Source organism: Phyllostomus hastatus, unplaced genomic scaffold (genome assembly GCF_019186645.2).
Source record: "Phyllostomus hastatus isolate PE091 unplaced genomic scaffold, TTU_PhHast_1.1 phas_contig_58, whole genome shotgun sequence".
NCBI classification, from domain to species: Eukaryota; Metazoa; Chordata; class Mammalia; order Chiroptera; family Phyllostomidae; genus Phyllostomus; species Phyllostomus hastatus.
This window is the reverse complement of record NW_025333916.1, coordinates 27669751-27691923: the sequence shown is the minus strand read 5'-3', so window position 1 is coordinate 27691923 and position 22173 is coordinate 27669751. Positions and strand designations below refer to the sequence as shown.

Below are 22173 nucleotides of genomic sequence, written 5' to 3'. Positions count from 1 at the left end.
CTTGAGACCTTACAGTGAACAGTAATTACTCATTAATGAAATAGTCTTTTTTTCCTTGAGGCTAGTACTAAAAAGAAAGCGGGGGGAGGGGGGACACTAATTATAAATATAATTTAAATAGAAAGCAAAAGAATACCATCACTTTGGAAAGCATATAATCATAAGCTTAGTGTAATGTAAATGTTTGCTTCCATTCCTCTGTCTTAGCCAAGTCCTAAGGTAGTGAGAAGGTGAAGCCAGGAGGAATGTGACTAGTCCCCAGGTCTCCTGGTGAGTGTGCTCGTTTTTACACGGGGAGTAAACAGTGCTGCAAGAAAACGTCGCGGCTCTTTCATAAATAGGTCTTGCCAATGTTGCTGACCCTGGAAAGGTGATTGTTTTCATTCTAAGCCCCCTACTGAATCCCTGACATCACCTCTTTTTCTGCCATTTTTCCTCTGGAAGAAGGAAGCCCTTCTGTACTGACTCTACTTTCATATACTTTGCCCTGAAATAAGTTTCTATCATGTTAGGACAGTTTGCTCTGCTCGTGCATTTGTTTTTAGAGACAGACAGATAGTCATGTATCCCGGCTGCTTACTAGGCCTGTTTGATTGGGAACTCTACCTTCCCTGTGTTTTCGTTGGTTCACTGGCCATAGATTATGTTATTGGCTGAGCAGTTGTTTAACCCCAGGGCAGTGGTAAGAATGCACTTTACTGATTTATTCTGGAAAGGCTCTCAAATCTTTCCAACTGTGTCCTGCTAACTGTTAAGTATATTAGATAGGCAGGAAAGCCGAGAAATTGCATTCCCACGTTGCTGAAGATATTTTGAAAATCACATCTTTCACATTTAATCCATCAATACTCAACATCTATTAAAGACACTATGATACGATTTCTTTTATTCTTTTTAACTGAGGGAAACAAAAGTCATTTTTAAGAGTTGGCTTTTCAAAACACCAAACTGAGGGGAGAATATTAACATTTGCTCAAAGTTCAGAGCAAAGGAGGTTTTCCTTATTAACGGTGAACAGTAAAAGAAAATCTATGGGTTTTCATCTTTTGTTCTTTTTTCAAAGGCCAGTGTCCATTTTCCTCTCTGTTTGGTTTACCTAATGCCCTGTTTTCCTGTACTTATTTGTATTTGTTCCTGCTTTTCTTCCGTCAAATTTAAATCTCTTCTGAATGTTCACCATTTGTCTGGTGTTTTTCTTTATTTCTGTTCTGTTTGTCGCAGTCGTCTCTGACCTGTGCCATGCTATTCTGCTGGACAGGAAGAACGCCAGTGACCTCATTGTACTAGACTTTTTTTACATACTTCGATCTGTGGACTCACTCATGTTTTATCTCTCTGTCTCTGCTTAGCAATTAATATCATCTCTACTATCTACATTGAAAAAGATTCACGCTTTTTTCATAAGTCTAGCTCTTTAAATCTTTAACTTTTTTAAAAGATTTTATTTATTTATTTATTTATTTATTTATTTTAGAGAGGGAAGGGAGGGAGGGAAAGAGAGAGAGAGAGAGGGAGAAAGAGAGAGAGAGGGAGAGAGAGAGAGAGAGAGAGAGAGAGAGAGAGAGAGAGAAACATCAATGTGCGGTTGCTGGGGGTTATGGCCTGCAACCCAGGAATGTACCCTGGCTGGGAATCTAAATCTTTAACTTCTTAATTCCTAAAGAAGCTTTGAACATTTGTGAAAAGGGAACCTTCAGTTAGATGAGTCAGTGATAGCTTTTACCTAAATATTATATTTTGATAGTTAAAATACAGAAATGAGAGAATCATTCAATTGAAATTTTTTTAAAGATTTTATTTATTTATTTTTAGAGAGGGACTGGAGGGAGATAGAGAGAGAGAGAGAAACATCAATGTGCAGTTGCTGGGGGTCATGGCCTGCAACCCAGGCATGTGCCCTGACTGGGAATCGAACCTGTGACACTTTGGTTCGCAGCCCGCGCTCAATCCACTGAGCAACACCAGCCAGGGCTGAATTTTTAAATATTCTGGAAATTATAGGCAAATGCCAAAAAATTTAAACAAAATTGCCATTGATATTTTAAATAGTATCAAAAGTGAATTGAGAAGCATAGAAGAATTTACATTTGATACAGGGCTCTAAGATGAAATTCTAAGAAACACTGCTTTAAAAAATATCCTACTTAGTTCTACCTTGGGCACCCTAGGAAACGGAAACGAGCATGAGGCCTGCTCCCACTGCACTCTCAGGGAGTGAAACCAGTGCCCCCGACAGGGGTGCAATGGGAACGCAGCCCCATGTGTGTGCTGAGCGGAACGAGGCTGTGGAAAGGTGGGTTGTGCTGAGCATGATCTGCAGAGTCTCTTAGACATTTTAGAAGTTTGTCATAGAAATAAAGGATAGTCCTTGCCCACAAAAGCAGGGTCAAGTATTAGTTTAGCAAACCAGCAAGTACCACCAGCAGGCCTGGCCCGTACAAAGGGCCTGAAGGCTTTGATTCACAACACAAATCACCATTCTTGGCACTGGGAATACAGCTGTGAACAAGGTTCAAACTGTATTGAATAACTGACAGTCTGTTCGCAATTAAGTAAACAGGCAATTACAGAATGGTGAGCGCTGATGAAAGAAAACAAAATGAGGTTGGTGAGAGAGGAAGATCCCATTGTTAGAGGGTTTTAAGGGTCAGGCTGAGGTATTTCAGTCTCATACAATACCTGATAGTTCTCGCTCAAAGGAATGCTATAAAAGAAAAGAAATGCTATAAAAGAAATGTGTAAGGGCATTATTTTGGAGCCCTTGAAGGATAAGAAGGAGAAACAGTACAGGTGTAGAGCAGTTCGGGCACCCACACCAATCTGGGGCTGAGTGCTAAGTTCCTAAATTTGGGAAACTTGGAAGTTGGCAGGAGTGGTTTAAAGAATTCCCAGTGGAAAAGATAGCTGTTTTTATTACATAAGCACAAATAATGTAAATGCATTTCAGTCAGAAGTGAATTATTAATATTGGAATTCTAGTTTGAGTTTCTTACCATGTGTCTGAAAATCAGTACCTCTGTTGCATTTCCCATTAATCTTAGTTGCTGTCATATCTTACTTTATTTCACAACTGTGTGAAAACATTAAAACTGGTTGTCAAATTAGTGAGGTTAGTCAAGGTCCAGGTCCTTCTCAAAGAATCTCTTATTTACTTTTGTTTGTAATCTCACACAGTCTCATAACAACCACAAAAAAAAAATCCTTCCCTATCAAACACAACCTTTATGAAAATGGTAACCCTCCATATTTCTATAATACACTGAAGTTAGTGCTCTTACTGACGATCTGAGTTCATGTAAAACTTTTTATTAGTAAGATCTAATTTTTATCTTCGCCTTCAAGTAAACAAGTTCTAAAATTTTCATATGTAAATGACCATCGTGTACTTAATTCTTACTGCTCTTTTCGGGCCGATTCCATGACCAGCCACAGAGTGGATAGCATTGAGTTATTGGTACGTACAAAACTGTAAACTACCAGACCCTTGTGTACGCAAATTAAGTCTGTGGTGCAAGTCTGCATGTGCATTCTCACAGGAGACTATAAAATGTAGGCATGCTTTCAATTCACGCAGTCTGTGATTTGCTGTGATTTGCTGAGAGGCACACAGGTCAGGAGTTTATTATGCTGAAAATCATAATAACTGTTTTGTTTGCCTTTGAAAATGAAGTGATTGAAGCATGTTGAAAGATAAATGGGTGAAACATTTTTGATTATGCTTTTATTTCTATTAAAGATTAAATATTATTGCTGAGTAACCAGCCATGCTAAGTATTATGATATTAAAGCTGAAGTAGTTTGTAAGCTGATAGCCCCTTCTTTCCTCTGGGCTTAGGTTTGTTATTAATCAAAATGTTGGACTTGTTTAATGCAGTGGTGTATGAAACAAACAGTTGAAAAAGACAGCTACTTTAATTTACAGGGGTTGGTTGTTTGTTTGTTTTTTTTCAAATTTGTAGGCAAATCTATTTCTTTCTCTGGACTGTGTGCTGTGGTTCCTGTTTCTAGATGTCATTTCTTATATCAGAGCCAACTCAAGCCAATAGTTGCACAATTGTCTCCTAGCACAAAAAGAAGGTGTCTTTTTATGGTTTTAATTGACAAATTCTGGTAAAGTCATTTTAAACATGGACAGTCCCTACTAGAAATGGGTATTTCACAAAACCCATCTGTATTTTGGGGCAGAAAATTTTTTTAAATAGAAGAATGCATGTATGGACAGGTATTAATAGTTAACTAAGATAGTGGGGTTTTTTTGGACATCAACATAGGAATATTAAATAAAATCTTTTAAAGGGCATATGATGGCAGCTACTTCCCACTTGGGCTCGGGCGGCTGCACAGTCATTTGGAAAGCTGCTGGGCACGCACTGAAATGCAGTATGGAGCTGGGCTCCCCATCATGTGCGACAAAGGACCTGTAACGGGACAGCCTCACCGTTCTTCCAAACTCGGTCCTCAACAGTGGCATACACTTACAGTTTCTAAAAAGTGCATTTTGTGGGGAATGCAACAGATTCTAAGAGGTGTCCAAGGAAAAGACCATCTCTTAGTATCTGAAACAAAAGGCTAAGTTCAATGCTTCCTGAAGTAAGGAAGAGCTATGCTTTTAGACACAGTCTCTCCAAACAAAGCAGGTTGCAAATCTTTATACAGATTTTGGGGTTAGGGGTTGTTTCGGGGTGGACATCAGCCTCAGAAGCTCATTATTCAGGAGAGACTGTCAGTGACTGGCTGGCTTTCAGAAGCATTTTCACTGGAGTGAGTCTGCCACTGATTGGCCAGGTCTCAAAAGCAGAAGGCTGTCACTGATTAGTTGGCTTTCAGAGGTGTGTTTACTGAAGTGAGTTATCACTGATCATTTAGGCCAGGGCTGTGGGGGGCGGGGGGGGGGGGTCATCATTAATTGATTAAACCCAGTGTGACTGTTTCAGATCGGCTGTAGTGGTCACTTGTTATCATGGCTGTAGAACAACCAGCCTTTGCCTAGGAGTTGGAGGTGGTTTTATTCTCAGAAGCTAATACTTAAACACTGTAGGAAATCGAATGCACAAGAAAATCAGACTCTGAGGAATCCATCTGAATAAGCAATGATCCTATGATACATTTTCTAAGTAAGGGTGTTTACTAAAGCAACAGGAAGTATTGAAAATCAAGAGTTCTCACATGTGAGATTCTATTTTCATATATTATTGAGATCGGTTACGAATTTGATACAAATAATGTATTTTTAATAATAAACTATAGAAATGTGAATGTGATTTACCTCATGTAGTAAATAAAATAGACTCTAGATCATCCGTATAATAATATCACTCGTACTCACTGCATTCCAGTCAGCTTTGTCTGGGATGGAAAGAGCTGGGAATGAAAGTAAGACTCAACCTGTCAGCCCTGGTGAACTGTATCTACTGAACCCTTAGTAATTATAGTATCACTAATGTTGTTACATCTTACTTCCCTCCCAAAATCTTTTTAGGATTCTTTAAAATCTGAATATACCCTTGGTAGTTGGTCATATAACTAAACTTCACTCAGCATTTGTGCTACTGCAGGGAAAAAGAAACTACTGTAATATTTCAGTTTTGTCTGAAAGTTATAACTGGTGTATGTAGAGTGTTAATCCTATAGGCAATTCACCCTATCTGCTCTGATAAAGGACAGTGCTATGTACGCTTGCTTTAAAAATTGCTTACATAACCAGTGGGAAAGCTTTAGTAGTTTTGTTTATGTATAAAAACTGAACTTTTCCTCTTTCCAGATTCATTCAACAGCTCTGTAACCTGGTCTTTTGATTCCCCCATTTATTCCTGATACCTCCTAATGGGGACAGAGCCAATCACATACATATTTCCTTGCTGCTAAGGATTGCCAGCTTATGACCACTTATGAGTCAAGCACATGTTGATACCTTAAGACCAGTAAGCATTTGATAAAGTGGGAGAGCAGCGTGGTTAGATTTGGTGTAATCAACAGGAGGAGGAAATTAGTCCGAGGAGCTATGCCAAAAGCTTACTTTCCTTTTGTATGAAAAACATATATATTTGACTCAGCAACTCCACAGAAAAGGGTGTCAATACCATTGGAACAAGAATTTTCTTAACACATTACCTACTCTTGACCCATTTAACTACTCAAAACAAAGAAAATCAGATAGAGCTGGTTTATTGCCAGGAGTTGTGCTCTGCAGCTTGGCTCACTCTGCCTAAGAGAGTGCACTCCTCAAAGGAAGCCGGCAGAATGTTCTCTGGGTTTAGTCTAAGGCGTGCTTCTGTGTAGAGCTCTTTTAACCTCCTATCAGGGAAGGAAGCGCAAGCGAAAACTGAGGCAAAGAAACTCACAACTAGAAATACAAGCCAACAGAACAACCTACAGACGTCTTTCAACTTCAAGTATTTTCTGAGAAGTTGGTTTCCATGCTGTACAAGCACCAGTGAACAATAACCCATCTTGCTGTTTTGTCCCCTTAGAGTTCATTATGCCACGGCGAGTGTAGGACAGAATTTCCACTCAGTGTCCACACCCAAATCACTGAACTCTCTCTCTCTCTCTCCCTCTTTAGGATGTCACATGTACTTCAGTTTGAGGATAAAAGCAGAAAGGTGAAAGATGCAAGCATGCAAGACTCAGACACGTTTGAAATCTATGATCCTCGGAATCCAGTGAATAAAAGAAGAAGGGAGGAAAGCAAAAAGCTGATGAGAGAGAAAAAAGAAAGAAGATAGAACTGACAGCACTGGTAGCCGGCACTCGTTGAAAGTGTGCCTGCAGTAAATGGCCTGATACCAGCCCTTGTTCCCAGAGGTATCGCTACAGGCATGGAAAGCAGTATTTTTGAACCTGTTGTCCGGTTTTGAAAATCGACTGTCTTGTTATGTAAATTGGGGACTGACATAAACAAATGCTTTTGGTTACTGGTACAGTTTTATTCCTTATTTACCTTTTCTATTGCCAAATGTGAAATAAAATGCACTTTCCTTCCAGTTTTTATGTTCACATTTTCAGACTTTGCAAGCCTATTTGTGTTTTTTTTTACCCTAAACTATGTGAAGACTTCATTTTCGATATTTTTTATAAGTTCTTGCCGAAAGAATATTTGAGGAAAACCTCCCTGGCATTCTGTTACCATAGTACTAACTTTGGAATATAATTTTCTTAAAAATCTATAATATAAAGATTGATTTTTTTTTGTTTAGTGTATACACATCTAAAAACAGCCAAGTCAGGAAGACTTAATAGCCCCATGCCTTACATCGCGAGAACCCTCAAGTGAATGTTCACACCTGCGCGTGGGTCAACGCCTGGGTTTCATTGGTGCAGACAAGACACACCAGTGGCAGCCACACTCCCTGTGCACCCTGGCCTGGCACAGGGCCCCCGCCCCCGCCCTCACCCTCGCCCTCCCCAGCACAGCAACGGCCAGACTGCCGCAGAGGCCCCAGCTGGCAGCGCCTCTCCCTGAGAATTTAGCCTGTGATGGCAATCGCTCATACTGGTTATTTACTACATATTATCTATATTGAGTCAGGTTTTTTTCCTAGAATCTGAATGCTAAAATTATACTGCAAGCTAACTTTCAGTTACCTCAAAAAACCTCACCAGCCACAACTTTTCAGATAGTGCCCCATCAGCTCCCTCTTTCAAAATGCCACCCGTAGGCTTTTCTAGGAGCACCAGTTCTCAGAACGCAGCCCCAGACACGGCGCCACCACAGCAGGGACTTCAGAGCATCGCATGGGGGCGTGTTAGAAATGCAGGTGGTTCCTGTACTGCCCCCCACGCTACCCCCTTCCAGACATATGAATCTAAAACTTTGAACCCACAGGGCTTGTTGAAGAGAGGGGGTTCAGTCTCCAGAGATTGACAGTACCTCCTGAGGTTGAAGACATGCATATTTATGACTCAAAAATTGTGATCCTAGGTCTGTAACTTAAAGAAATTCTCACACATTGCTAAAGGAGAACTGTGCTAAATATACATTGAAACATCAACCAATGAATTAATAACAAAGTTGTATATCCATACTATTGAATACTTTGTACTGGTAAATAATGATCAACAAACTAAAACTATACATATTAGCTTCTCTTAAATATAATATGAAAAAAGGAGACCATCTATATAAAAATTTAAAACACACAACATACATTTATATATTGTTTATGGATGTATACTATGTAGCAAAAACAAAAAACATGTATGGAAATAGTGATTACCACTGAGGAGGCAGAAGGAATATGCAAGGAGCTTTGCTTGTATTTGTAATGTTTTATCCTTAAGGTAGAGGGTGAGTACTCGATCCTCATTATAGTATTCTCTATACATTTTAGTATGCCTGAAATATTTCATAATTTTTTTCTTTATGATCATATCTAGAACCTGAAGTGAGAAGACAGGACTCCCAGTACTAACAAGAACCTTTGATTTTTTGCCTCAGGACGGAGAAAGCTTCAAAGAGGAGGGGAGGAACAGTGTAATGGGAACTGTCAACCCGTTCAAATGCAGGGCGGTCAAAGTCAAAGCCACCACAAAGCCAGCCAGTGTTGAGCAGTACGTCTTATGTCCTCACCACAAAGTTGTCATTTCAGTTACGTTCCAGATGGTCCCAAAGCAATACCCATGAGGTCTCTGTCAGTTACTAGGAAATGTGTTACCACTTGATGTGTTTGCACTGAAGTGCCTCACAGGTTTCTGTACCATTCTCCCTCGATTGTTCCACCTGCACCAATGTGATACTGTTCCGAGAACAGAGGGAACCACAGACCTCCAGAGCACAAGCCAGAAGAATATCTGTAGGTTTAAAAGGATAATTGAAAGGTACATGAAACCCTCAGGTTGGTTACATGCTGGTTTATTCTCAAGAATCAGAAAGATCTAAATTCCACAGAGATTAGAAATCTTATCAAAAGAATTTCACCATGATAATAAAATTTACTTTGAACCCAACAAAATAATAAAAATAATTTTTAAAGCTTCAAAATGTAGTTAAATTAATTATATATTAGGTACAGAATGGGACAAAAATAGGGTTATAGCTATGAGCATGTGAAACTTTATTTTTATATTATTATTTATTATTATTGTATTATTTTTCATATGAACAACTGTAAACCTACTTTTGCTCCACCCTGTAAGGGGTTAAATGTGCTTATAATTAAGTCTTTGGAAATGTCACAGGAAGGTGTTTGGGCCATATAAATTGTAAAAAAAATGAATTCAAAGAAAAAATATGAAAACGTAAGAAAATTCGCCTTTTGTAGTTCCTTCTAATTTTATATTTATTTTGGGTTTATATTTCTTTTTTGTGTCTTGCTGTAGAGGAGTTATCCTGAAACAGTGAAATTTGCTACCATCTTGTTTATTGGCTGGGACGATGCCAGATATTCTGGAGAGCAAAGAGAAAAGCAACTGCTGACTATGCTTCTTTCTCACTTTCTGAACAGCCATCTTTTCACTTTGGTCAAAGCCATCGGCAAGGTGAAACTGAAAACTAACCCCAGACCTCTCTTTTCTCAAAACGTAGTGGAAGTAAACGCAGATGTCTCTAGAATCTTTCATGGTGTAACATCAAAACGCACCTCGTCCGATGCCTTCTCCCTATGTGCCCTGAAGCCACACAGCAATGCATCTGCTGCATCTAAAAATGGGGACGTTGCAGAACAAGGTCATTAAAAAGTGTAAGGAGATGAGTGGTTTACTGCTGTTGTTTTTAGAACAAGTCCCATAAGCTGTTGTGTCCTTATCAAACTGTCACTGCCAAGTTTCTCGATCGGGTCTGACGTGTGAGGTACACAAACCTGTCCCGTCCTGTCAGTGTGGCCTGTGCGGAAAAGGTGAGATAAATGCGGAATATTGTCCAACGTGCTGCGTAATCTTGGTGATAACCAGAAAGAAAACGGAGGTGTGAAGTGAGTTACCACTGAGGGCTGTATCAGCACAAGCAATTTGTATTTACGGGGTGTAGAGAAGTGAAGAGGGGTTGCATTCTTCGACACTGTCATTCACAAAAAGGGGCGGGGGGGGCAAGTCTGGTTTCTCTATGGCTTTGACTAAGTTCCAGCGACTTTGTACAGTTTATCAGGTGGCACCACTCTGCTTGCTAGAAAGCAGGTTTTCCTGTCCCTCTGTGTTTGATCCCCTTTCTTCTTTCAGTTTTTAATGAAGAGAAGTGAAGCAGGGGCCATTTTTTAGAGAAATTCTTTCTAATAAGAATTTGAAGATATTTGAATTCCAAGAAAAATAATCAAACGCTGAATTTTACTGGGGTGGGTATTAAAGTCTCCTGCTTATACAAAGAATACTCATTATTCCCCAAAACCCTCCTCGCTGAAGCCACTTGAATATCCCTCATGGGTTTGAGGAGTTTCATTAATCCCCAGGGAGAGCTGTTTTCAGTAGTGTAAAGGTAAACTAGCTCCCTAAAACACACGCAGACACACACGTACATGCGTACACACACACACACACAGAAAGACAAGCCCTGACGTGCAGCATCTGCCCGCTTCCATGCTGTCAGTGCTCCCTGTGGCTGGCTCCGAGCCCCCGAGGAGAGCCCCGGTGCACAGAACTGTGCTGGCACTGAAGAGCTCACGGAGGTTCTGACCTTGATCCGAAGTCACCATCTTCGAGCTTAGTTCCATTCCATGTGGTTCCTTAACACAATTGCTCAGTTCTAAGTGCTGGCGACTTCTGTACCTGACGTTTTTCACGACTAGTTTGTATGTCCAGATTCTCTGTTGACGGCATTTTCAAAGGTCCCAGCTCACACTGACTTTTCCCACTGCTAGTCTTTTCTTGTTTCAATTTTATGTCAACTCAAGAAGCAGCAAATCTCACAGGGGAAAAAAAAGAGGGAATGTAGGAAAGAAATGTAATTATAATTTCTTGAATTATAATGTACAAATTTATCATTTACCTTTTTTTTTAAAAAAAAAAAAGGCATTTTGGGTTAATGATAGAGAGCTCTACCTGGAGAAAAGACTGGTTTCTAAATAAAATGTGGTGGGAGTCTGGTCACTCTCTCCCACATCTGCTGGGAATTATCCCTTTAAGTTTAGGTCTTAGTATTAATTCATGTTACTTGATCAGCAAAGTACTGTTCGGAGGCTTTCTTCCCAGCACTTGTCAAAAAGAAGGTGTTCTTGGTCTTTTAGAAAAATTTTTCTCATTCTCATGATGCCAAAAAATGATATTGTTGCTGAAGTTCTGGCACGTCTTGATAATCAAGATGATTTTGAGAGCAGAAAACTCTTAAATAACTCTCCTGTTTATCTTCTGAAAAAATCTAGTTGGAGCTTTATTATAATATTCAAACGCTTGAATAACAATTTATTTGTTTTTTAACTTAAAAATTCATTTACGGTTGACATTCAGCATTATATTAGTTTCTGTCGTACAGCAGGGTGGTTAGACATACAGCTCACAAAGTGTTCCCCCCAAATAAGTCTAGTGTGCACCTGATGCCCTACATCATTACAATGGTACTGACCACATCCCTGTGCTGGACTTGCCTTCCTCGTGACTGTTTTGTGGCTGTCAATTTGTACTTCTTAATCCCTTCACCTTTTGCACCCAGACCCCTACCGCAACCATCACTCTGTCTTCTGTATCTAATAATAACAATGTATTGATATTTGAAATGAAGGGCATCGTGTATAAAAATAAATTACTTTAAAGCAGTACATTATAAATGACTATAAAGTAGTAACCATTTCGTGGCTGGTTCTCAATAGCTATGAGGAAACTTATGATTTGCGAGATTCCTCTTGTTTGGGTGAAATGTATAAATTATTCTTTAATTTGTACTTTTTTAAGCAAATGTTTTATTTAGGGTAACAGGAATATGATCATTTTGTCTGTGTTCTAAAGCTATACTATATTGTTGGCATAAGTGAATAATTGATTAAGAATAGGTACTATCTTCCCAAGCAATTAAAGAATTCAACAAGTGATATTTAAGGTAAAGTTAGACATGATACTGTGTGAGGCGTAGGTCCCTCTCAGAGTGGAATTAGATAATGTCCACCACGTGGCTGTCACGTCCCATCAAAGCTCCACTTCCTCCCCCAGACCTGCTTCATCTGCACTCTTCCCCATCTCTGTTACTGGCAATGCCATTTTTCCAGTAGCCCAGGCCAAATGCTTTGGATTCCTGTCTTTATCGCACACCCCACATCCAGTCTGTTAGGATAGTCTGCTGGATCCACCGTCAACATATATCTAGAATTTCACCATTATTTACCACTTTCCACTACTATCACCCTACACAAGGGCACCGTCAGCTTTCCAGAGGCCTATTCTAAAGCATCATAACTAGTCTCCCTGCTTTCACCCTGGCGTCCCTATTATTTATTACGAACTTAACAACCAAGCAAAACCTCCCAAAATATGTCACGCTGTTATACTTCCATGCTCAAAACACTTCAGTGGTTCTCATTTTGTTCAGAGTAAAAGTCCACAGCCATACGATGCCTAAAAGGCTCAACCTAGATACCTGCCACCCCCCAACCCCCGTCTGTGACCTTCTCTCTGACTGTCCTCCCATTGCCCACTCCATCCTTCCTGCACTTCATCAGATGAGCCAGGTGTGGTCCATCTCAGGTGCTTTGCACCGGACTGTCCCTTCCCTGGAGCACTCTTCCCTCAGATGTCCAAACAGCCGGCTCCCTCAGCTCGGTGAGACCCACAAGAACCACTTGCCTTTATCATCGCAACCCTTCCGTTCCCTGCACACTCGACAAGTCCTGACCGCCCCCTGGTTGTACTAAACAGCACTGTAAATGCCTAAGCACTTTGCCTTACTAACTTATTTAACTCTTACAGACAACGTTATGCATTAGGGACTCTTGCCATTTTACAGATGAGGCAGCCTTAGAGAGGTTGATTGTTTTATTATTCACTATCCATATCCTACCCTAGAGTGCCCTCCATGAGGCCTAGAACCATGCCCATCAAATAGTAGACACTTAGTAAATATTTGTTGAAAAAGTAAATAAACCAGTACATTCAAAACTGATATCCAATATAGGGTTATTCCATATTTTATAATATAACATCACCATTTCATAAAGTTGGGACATTCTTACACTAAAAATGAAGGAAGAATACAGCCTAAGCTCTGGAACTGCTCTAACATTGGAATAAATTTAGCTTTAGAAAACCTCACTACATCACCTTTGTCTCATTTTAACATAAGACAGTTTGTCAGAGATGGGCACAGACCCACAGACCAGTTTTGGGGAACCACTGGTCTGTTGGAAAACACATTTGTACCTTGCCTCCTTAAGTATCTGCTCATTACAAAAAGCAATATTCTAATTCTTGAGACTAGAAAGAACTCAGAGTCAACATGTAATGTGTAGAAAGCAAGACTGTCAGGCTTTAGACCTAAAACTGAGTTAACGGCAAGTAATAGAACCTCTATATCTTCCTCTTCTCTCACGTGCGAGTCATAACAGCTGCTTTGCCTACCTAGCCATCACAGTCAAAAGAAAGAATAGACAAGAAAGCCAAGCTTTTTCCAAGCTCTTTGCCTATATTAACTCTCTTAATCCTCACAAACAACTCTATGAGGTAGGCTCTGTTGTTATCTCCATTTTACAAATGAGACGGAGACTTGAGGCTTCGAGAAGTTAACATAAATTGCCCAGGTCACACAGTCAGCAGGGGAGCTGGAATTTAAAGCAACAGTGACTTTCAGAGTTTCTGCCCTCGATCACAGAGGCTACATGCCTCTCACTCCACAAGCCAGGTTGTTTGAGGGCCCGACTGACATTTGCCTATAGAGTTTATAATCTAGTGGAGCGGTGGGGGATGGCGATGCCCCACCCAAAACAAACACAAAACAGTGATTTCGGTTGAAAAGAATGTTAGAGTGAACCAAGAGATCAATTTAGTGGGATTAACCTAGAACTGCTTCGAGGCTGAGGGAATTGTGACCATAATTTGGAAGGAAGGGAGAACATGGCATTGAGAAGACAGGTCGTGTTCCAGGTGGAGAGAACGTTGTGCAGACAAGCTATTAAGACAAATGTAGGAGACAGCAATGTGTCTACATGATGCCAAAACATCTGGTCAATTCGGTTTTTAAAAAACCCTCCATCAATGTAGTGAATTTCTTCAGTCAATCCAGATGTTTGGCGTCTTGTAGACAAAACATCCAGATGATTAACTGAAGATCTGACATAGTTGACTGGATTAACCAGATGTTACAGCGTCGTCACAGACACAGTGTCAGGACTTGGCTGGAGTGGAGTCCAGCTGTGAAGAAGATAACGGCTCAGGCAGCGAGAGGGGGCTTTGGAGCAGAGGACCTGGAGCTTGGATTTGGTGCAAGTGGGAGCTGCCGGAGGAGGAGGAGCGTGATGGGAATGATGCTTTGGGAAGAGGATTCTAACGACCGTGTGAAGAAAAAAAAGTGGTGAGAGGAAAAGTTGTAGACAGGAAAAGAGGATGTTCGGGTCCTCCTGCAGGTGTGTGTGAGGTAATTAGAGCCCGGACCAGAAACAGGCTTGGGAAAGCAACAGGAAAGAGCAGGTCTGAAAACCATTACAGGAAAGGAACAGAAAGTCGTGACGGGCAGACGAGGCGGTGGGACTGCACATCGCCCCGAGGCTGGAAGAGCCTCAGCCCGGGAAAGCAGCTGCCGTCAGCCTCACCACGGTAGTACAGCAGGAAGGGGTCCCCACAAGACCCCTCCTCTCATCCTGTGAGGCAGAGACGCCACTTTCTTTAATCACTGTAGAGGCACCAAAACTCATTTTCCTTCTAGTCTAATTTCATGAGAGGACTGAGAATGCTAGACTCAGATTGTCAGGTTGACACAACTTTAGTGAACAGTCTAAAAAGGCAATAAATATTTTAATGGCATTTGCTTTTATTTAGTATCTAATGTAAACTAAGATGTATGGGGGTATGAGTGAATTAAATGAAATGAGATTATGAGAAATTACACAGTACCTATATTATGTGACAAATTAGCATTATAAAAGCCTGCTAATGCAAAAACTGATGGCCAAATCCAAGAATATGATATATATTTTAAATCCTTAACTTATGAAGGCTTGGGATGTTCAAGCCTTGATGCGGTTATTCTGCAGATTTAAAAAAAAAAATTCCAGATATCTCACTTGAGAGGAATCAAGTTGATCTTTATAATCACACATCAGAATTCATTAGGATTTAAACTATGATAGTTGTATTCATATATTTTTTCTTTTCCAATTTTATTTTAATAATTGTTCAAGTTGTATTCATATATTTTAAAAATATTTTAAAAATCCATGCCGTTCATGGTTTTGCAATTTCAAATGCTTTCAGCCTCATGCTTACCAGACCACACAGCCAGTCGTGTGTCCTTTATACACAGACCAGGTTTTCCCCAACAAAGGCTCAGAGAAGGAACCTTCAACAGTTTAATCTCTCTTGTCAGGGTTTGGTACAAAACTGAAAATAATTCCCTCTGTCTCTTTCTCCTCCCCACCCTCTCCCCCGACTGGAGGACCAACAGAGAAGGTGAGATCAGTAATATATTAATGTGTTTCAAAATCACCACAGAGGAGGTGGAAGGGTGAGGAAACTTGTTAAAATCAGCCTCAGAAGTGCCAAACCCCATTGATCTGGGGTAGAAGCCCAACAATCTGTTGTTTTTGTTTTATTTTTAATAAGCCCCTTCAACAATTTTTGGTGCAGGTTTTCTGAAAACCAAACTTAGGCAGACACTGCCCTAAGGCAGAATGCTAGAGAATAAAAAAATATCTATCAGACACGAAATCTAAAATGATAAAATAGCTTTAAATTTTTTTCTTATCCAAGAGTCACATCCCTTAATTACTCTTTCATATAATAAGCTACTAGGTAAATTCACCGTGATCGTTGAAATGCAGAATTTTTTATAGAAACTGCATGAAGTCAAGTACACCTATGACATCAAGCTAAGAAGCCCAGAAGACAAATAGGACAGCCCGTCTGTCCTCAGTTCATAGCACTGCTCCCGGTAGCCCTTCCTGAAGACAGTGTATGCATGATGGGGAAATGTAATTAATGACCTTGGTAAGTCTTTCTAGTGCTCTGAGGCTGAGTCACTTATTTATCAAATAGAGGGGAAAACAAGGCAGGTTCACTGAAACAATGGGTGGTTTATCCAGGTGTTTGAATATAACCTTCCCACAGCTGTCATTTTTATAATACCTCAAAGTTAGTAGATAGCAAACTAGAACTAGTTATTCAAAAAGTTAATCAGTGAAATGTCCCCAGTCATAGCATCAAGTTTAGAGTCTTTGTTCTTTACACATAATCCTTTGGGTATCTTTTTGGCATCACAATCTATACTACAAGACAGATGAATGGTTTGGAGTTGGGTTTTTTTTTCCTGGTACTGTGGTTTCATTTGCCTTAAACTCAGCTTATTCTCCTAAATCTTTTTCCAATGAAGTAACCTGGAAGAATTCTATTTGAGGCCCTTCATCACCTAAAGTAACACAATTGAAAGTCAAATTTACTTTCAGTGGATCTCAAATGATGCTTTTGAAACACATAAAGGACTTCGCATGTAAACCAAGTGGTTTTGGCTTGACTAGTGATTCCTTCCCACTTACCCATTCTCCTGCCACCTTTTTTAAAGATTTTATTTATTTATTCTTAGAGAGAGGGGAAGGTAGGGAGAAAGAGAAGGAGAGAAACATCAGTGTGTGAGAGAAACGTCAGTCGGTTTCCTCTTGTGTGTGCTCTCCAACCAGGGATCGGGCCCACAACCCAGGTGTATGCCCTGATCAAGAATCAAACTGGTGACCTTGGGCTTTGTGGGACGATGTTCAACCCACCAAGCCATGCCAGCCACGGCTCCCCTGCCACTTTTCAAATCCCATCTACCACCATAGGAAAGGGTCTCTTGTAAGTCAATTAGAACAAGATAACTGGAAAAGAAAATCCTTAGGAATTTTCAGGAAATATAAAGTACTTGCATTCAGATACAGGTTAAAACAGAAAGATTCATTTCCAGTGATCTCATTATCTCCCACATTAAAATTTTAACCTTCAATGCCTCCAGCTTAACCAGAGTTTCAACAAGGGTAAGGAAGAAATAGATTCTTCTTTGGAATATTTCATTGATTCTACTGCTTTAATATCACTTGCTGCACGGAATGAGTGGCTTTGAGTATCCTACTTTTTTTTCTTCAAGGCCACTGCTAGCCCATATGGTGCTTTCATGTGAATTAGAAAAAGGCGCCCATTCCCCAGACACTTTACTTCCATACCACATCTGCAAGAAAAAAAATGCGATAAGAATATCCAATCTACATTGCTTATCATGTGAATCGTGCCCCCTTACATGTGGTACTCTTGTGTGTGCTCAGTGGCACAGCTGTGGGGGCAGCTTTTCTCTCCCCATCACTGTCAGCTGCTCCGTTCGCCAGCCAGCCCAGGCTCCTTGCAGTCCACCACAGTTCTGTAAGACTGCTGTCTCCGAGATCACACAAGAAATTCCTCCTGACACAGCCAGGTCTACCTTCCTGGAATTCACTGCTTCCATTCATAATTGTGATTCCCTTCTCTGTGCCCACCAGCATGTTGTGTTTCTGCTCCAGTTTTCTGTGGACCCTGTTCTTAGACTGTAGTTCTGAGGAACCTGGTCAGTACTCCTCAAGATGAAATGGCCTTTGGAGCCACGGCATTTCAGCAGGTGGAAATTAAAAGTGTTGTCTGTTCCATATGACTTAACCTGCATGACCTCACTGTTTCTCACAGCAAACATTGCAATCAAATGCTTGTCTTCCTGCAAAACTTGGGGCACAAGCTCTAGATGTAGTGACAAACAAGAATTTTTAACTTGGGCTATATGATAACCTATCTCACTTGTCAAGGCCCACAGCTTGTTAAAAAGATCTGGGCCCTGGCTGGTGTGACTCAGTGGATTGAGTGCCAGCCTGGGAACCAAAGGGCTGCCAGTTCAATTCCCAGTCTAAGGCACATGCCTAGGTTGCAAGCCAGGTTCCCAGTTGGGGGTACACAAGAGGCAACCGCACATTAATCCTTCTCTCCTTCTCTTTCTCCCTCCCTCCCCCTCCTAAAAATAGATAAATAAAATCTTCCAAAAATTTAAGAACAAAAAGAAAAAAGAAAAAGATCTGGAAGTTCAGACTTGACAATAAATAAAGAGATTTCCGTGAGTCTCACTGTCCAGGACCACAGCCCTCCGCCTCTAGCCCCCAGCCTCCTACAGCACTCTGAGGACAGCGGTTCTTCACCAAGCCTGCAATTCAATGGCCATCCAGTAAGACGAAGAACGAAGACAGTCTCCCCAGCCCTCTGAGCCACATGAGTAGCTCAAGTATCTCTCTACAGGCTGGTGATAAACCCAGGTCTAAGAATGAGGTCTTCGTGATCTACTGGGCTGGGGGATGACCACATTCCTGGATGACATTCTTACATGGTTCATGACCTGCTGCCAGCTTCTGGGTGACCCCTCTTGATATGCATTATGTGGGAAATAATAGTATTGAGTGCCTCTCTTCAAAAACAAATCTCTGCTAACAAGGGTTAGTAATATGCCAGAACGGTACACTTTCTGTCTCTGTCTCTCTCTCCTTTAAATATCCTAGACACTCAGTGTCTCCCGAGACTTACTGGTTGATGATGGGGCTTTATTTATTTTCCTGACAGTCCCATCAAGAACTATCTAATCCCCGGCTGGCATAGCTCAGTGGATTGAGCTCTGGCTGCAAACCAAAGTGTCGCAGGTTCGATTCCCAGCCAGGGTACATGCCTGGGTTGCAGGCCATAACCCCCAGCAACCACACATTGATGTTTTTTTCTCTTTCTCTATCTCCCTCCCTTCCCTCTCTAAAAATAAATAAATAAAATCTTAAAAAAAAAGAGTTCCATTTAAAAAAAAAAAAGAACTACCTAATGAAGAGGCAGCCATTTCACAGTCCGTGGTGGCCAGCACAGTCATCCAGTCCCCCTTGCCTTCTAACCCACATTCGTCTATTCCTTACTGCCTGTGAGTAAAATGTATCCTGCTGATAAAGAAAGAAGTGTTTTGTCTTGCTTTTCTACAAGTACTCTGTTTTCCATCTCATGTGCTGAAAGTGAAGTAAACATCAAAAACCTGAAAATGTTACAGCAACTTAAGAACCAAGAGAACCAAGCAGTTTTTTCCCCCTTCACAGCCAATAGGATAGGGGCCAGGTTTGACATGTCCATAGACATCAAACATTACAATATGGCTAAAAATAACCTTGGTGGTCATTGGCCTAACATGAGTCTTGTTAAACCTTAAGGTAACTGCTTCCAACACAGACATACTTCATTTTGCTGTACTCCGCAGACATTGCTTTTTCTACATATTGATGGTTTGTGGCCGCCCTGCTCGATGGAGCAGGCCTGTCGGCACCCTTTGTCCAGCAGCGTTTGCTCACTTTGTCTCTTTGGGTAACTAGTGATTCTCACCATATTTCCAACTTTTTCACTATTACACTTGTTATGGTGATCTGTGATCAGTGATTTTGATGTTATTACTGAACTGAACTGGTAAATGTTGTGAGTGTTCAGATAGCCCCACTGACCTGCCATCCCCCTCTCTCCCTTCATCTGGCCTCCACGTGCCCTGGGACACAACGACATTGAAAGTAGGCCAGTGAATAACTCTACCATGGCCTCTCCCTCTCCGTGTTCAAGAGAAAGGAAGAGTTCCACATCTACTCCTGGTGAGGATGCTGTGGATTATTGAAATGACAACAAAGGGTTGAGAATATTACATAAATTTAGTAGATTAAATAGTGGCAGGATCTGAGAGGACTGACTCCAGTTTTTGAAAAGTTCTGTCATGGGTAAAATACTTTCAAACAGCAGCACCTGGTTCCTGAAAAGAAGCATCAGTCTGTGCAGTAAACTTCATTGCTGTTTTATTTTAAGAAATTGCCACAGCCACCCCAGCTTTCAGCAGCCACCATGCTGGTCAGGCAGCAATGATCAGCACAGAGGCAGGACCCACCACCAGCAAAAAGAAGACAGCTCACTGAAGGCACAGATGACGGTTAAGTTTTTTTAGCAATATGGTATTTTTTAATTAAAGTATGTACATTGTCTTTTCAGACATAATGCTTTTGCACATTGAATAGACTAGAATATGGTGTAACCATAACTTTTATAGGTATTGGGAAACCCAAAAAGTCTGCATGACTCACTTTATTGCTTTGGTGCGGCAGTCTGGAACCAAACCTGCAGCATCTGTGAGGTATGCCTATGCGGGACTTAGAGGCTTCAGAATTTGCTGGAATGTGGTCAACAGAAAAACAAAACTTCAAATCCTGGTTCACTTGCCTAAAGAACCTCCAGGAGACAGACTCTGTACAGGAAACAATCCCATATTCCAGAGTGAATATTCACTCGTTCACTTTTCAAGCCAGGAGTTTGGAAGAAGCCAGCAGGCCATGTAGTCATTTGGTAATGTCCTCCCTACTGCCAAGACGGATTAATGCTGGGAGATCTTACAACTGGTGAGTAATCTGCAGTGCCTGCGGACCCTCCAAGATCAATTTATTTTCATACGTAGATTTCTGTCATCATCCTCCAAAGGGTGCTTTGTCATTTTCTTTACGTTTCCCTCACTGTACACTGAGGTCCATATTACAAAGACGACATGCTTTCCAGGTCATTGCCAATCTCCTCAAACCAAGTGGTAAGCACTCAGAGACACTACTAAACTGTGTGGGCTGTATCAATACAATTATATCAGTTTCCTTTTAAATGGTTCTGGAGAGGTATGAATAGTTGTTTATTAAAACAAAATTTAGAACCTAATCATCCTCTAGTCTCTCTGATTTGGTTTATTATGCACCTACCTAATCTTCAGGTTGACATTAAAGCACTGTGGACCTCCTAAAATCTCGGACTATGAATAACCAAACTGACACAACTTCATATATGTGAGATGTGTGCTTTTAAATTAAATGCTCTTTGCATCTTGTAGCCTTCACTGTCATTCATTTCCTAAACATCCCAACTTTCTAACCTGATTTCAGACCCACTCCAGGAGTAAACAGACTGATGAAAAAGGAAGTCTGACATCAAAAGAACTTAAACTCTGGAGTCAAAGAGCCCTAAGAGCAAGTTTTGTTTCTGCCGCCAACTATCTAAGAATCCTTAAATGATTCACTTAAGCTGTCTGAGCTTTGGTTTACTCATGCGTAAACTGGACATATAGTTTACCTGTAAAGATTTCTGTGAGAGATTAAATGGCTTATATTTCTCTTTATGTAAGTGTTTAACACGGTGCTCAATAAATACCACAATAACATTTGTTTTAGTAAAGGTTATTACTCATGTTGTTATTATCTTCCATCAAAGCTTAACTGGCATAGAACTCGTGTCTAACCCTGAGTTCTAGACTCCTATAAGTTTTAAGTTGGCTAAGCTGGGAACCAAGTGGGTGGGTGCTCAGCACATCCCTTCAGCTCTGACTCCCACATCTTAAGGTCATCCCCACTGCAAGACTATAATTTTGGGAAGCTGGGCCAAATGTATTCCCAGAACCTCCTCCGTTCTGATCAGCAACCCCACCCCCAGACAGGCCGTGTTGCCTAAGCCGAGTGCTGCCCCTGAATCACAGAAGCTCAGCCATAAACCAGTGGGCCCTGCCTTGGCTGATGTCAGAATCACCCAAGAGCTTTGAAAAAAACATAGATGTCTGCCAACTATAGAAGTCTGTATTTTTAAGTTTCCTGGGTAATTCTGATGAAAAACCCAGTTTGAGAAGCTCTGATTTTAGCAGCTACCAAACATCCCTATCTGTTCCTCCCATGTCTTGGAACTGGATTATCTTTTCCGAGCTACAGAGACCTGCTGCTGTCTCTCCTAAATGCAGTTTGTTGTCGACTCTGGTTACTATGAGCTCCAAACAGGTCACAGGGACTCAAGTTGCTGATTATGGCTTAGGAGCCTCCTCCACATCCCCAGCCCCTTGGGCCCAACAGACAGAAAAGACATCACATTTGAGCCAAAGAAATATAATCAAGAGAGCGCTGAGGTTGTAGAATCGGTAGCAGCAAGTTTAGAACGATGGATGAGTTCAAAAGATTTAAAGGCCTGAGACTCCCAACAGTGATCAAAAGCAAATAAAATGCCCTCTCCCTGCCAAGGCAATCTAACATCATGCAGCACTGACTTGCATTA

The 22173-nt window shown here is 40.9% G+C and overlaps 1 protein-coding gene across 1 annotated transcript in view; it reads left to right on the top strand.

The window, feature by feature from the left end:
• Positions 1-6983, top strand: part of CWC27 (CWC27 spliceosome associated cyclophilin) — a 171898-nt gene extending 164915 nt beyond the window's left edge. Inside the window, exon 14 of the mRNA XM_045848415.1 lies at positions 6563-6983. Within this exon, the coding sequence (XP_045704371.1) occupies positions 6563-6725 (163 nt within the window). The 3' untranslated portion in view covers positions 6726-6983. The remainder of the gene's footprint in view (positions 1-6562) is intronic.
• Positions 6984-22173: the final 15190 nt, after the last annotated feature.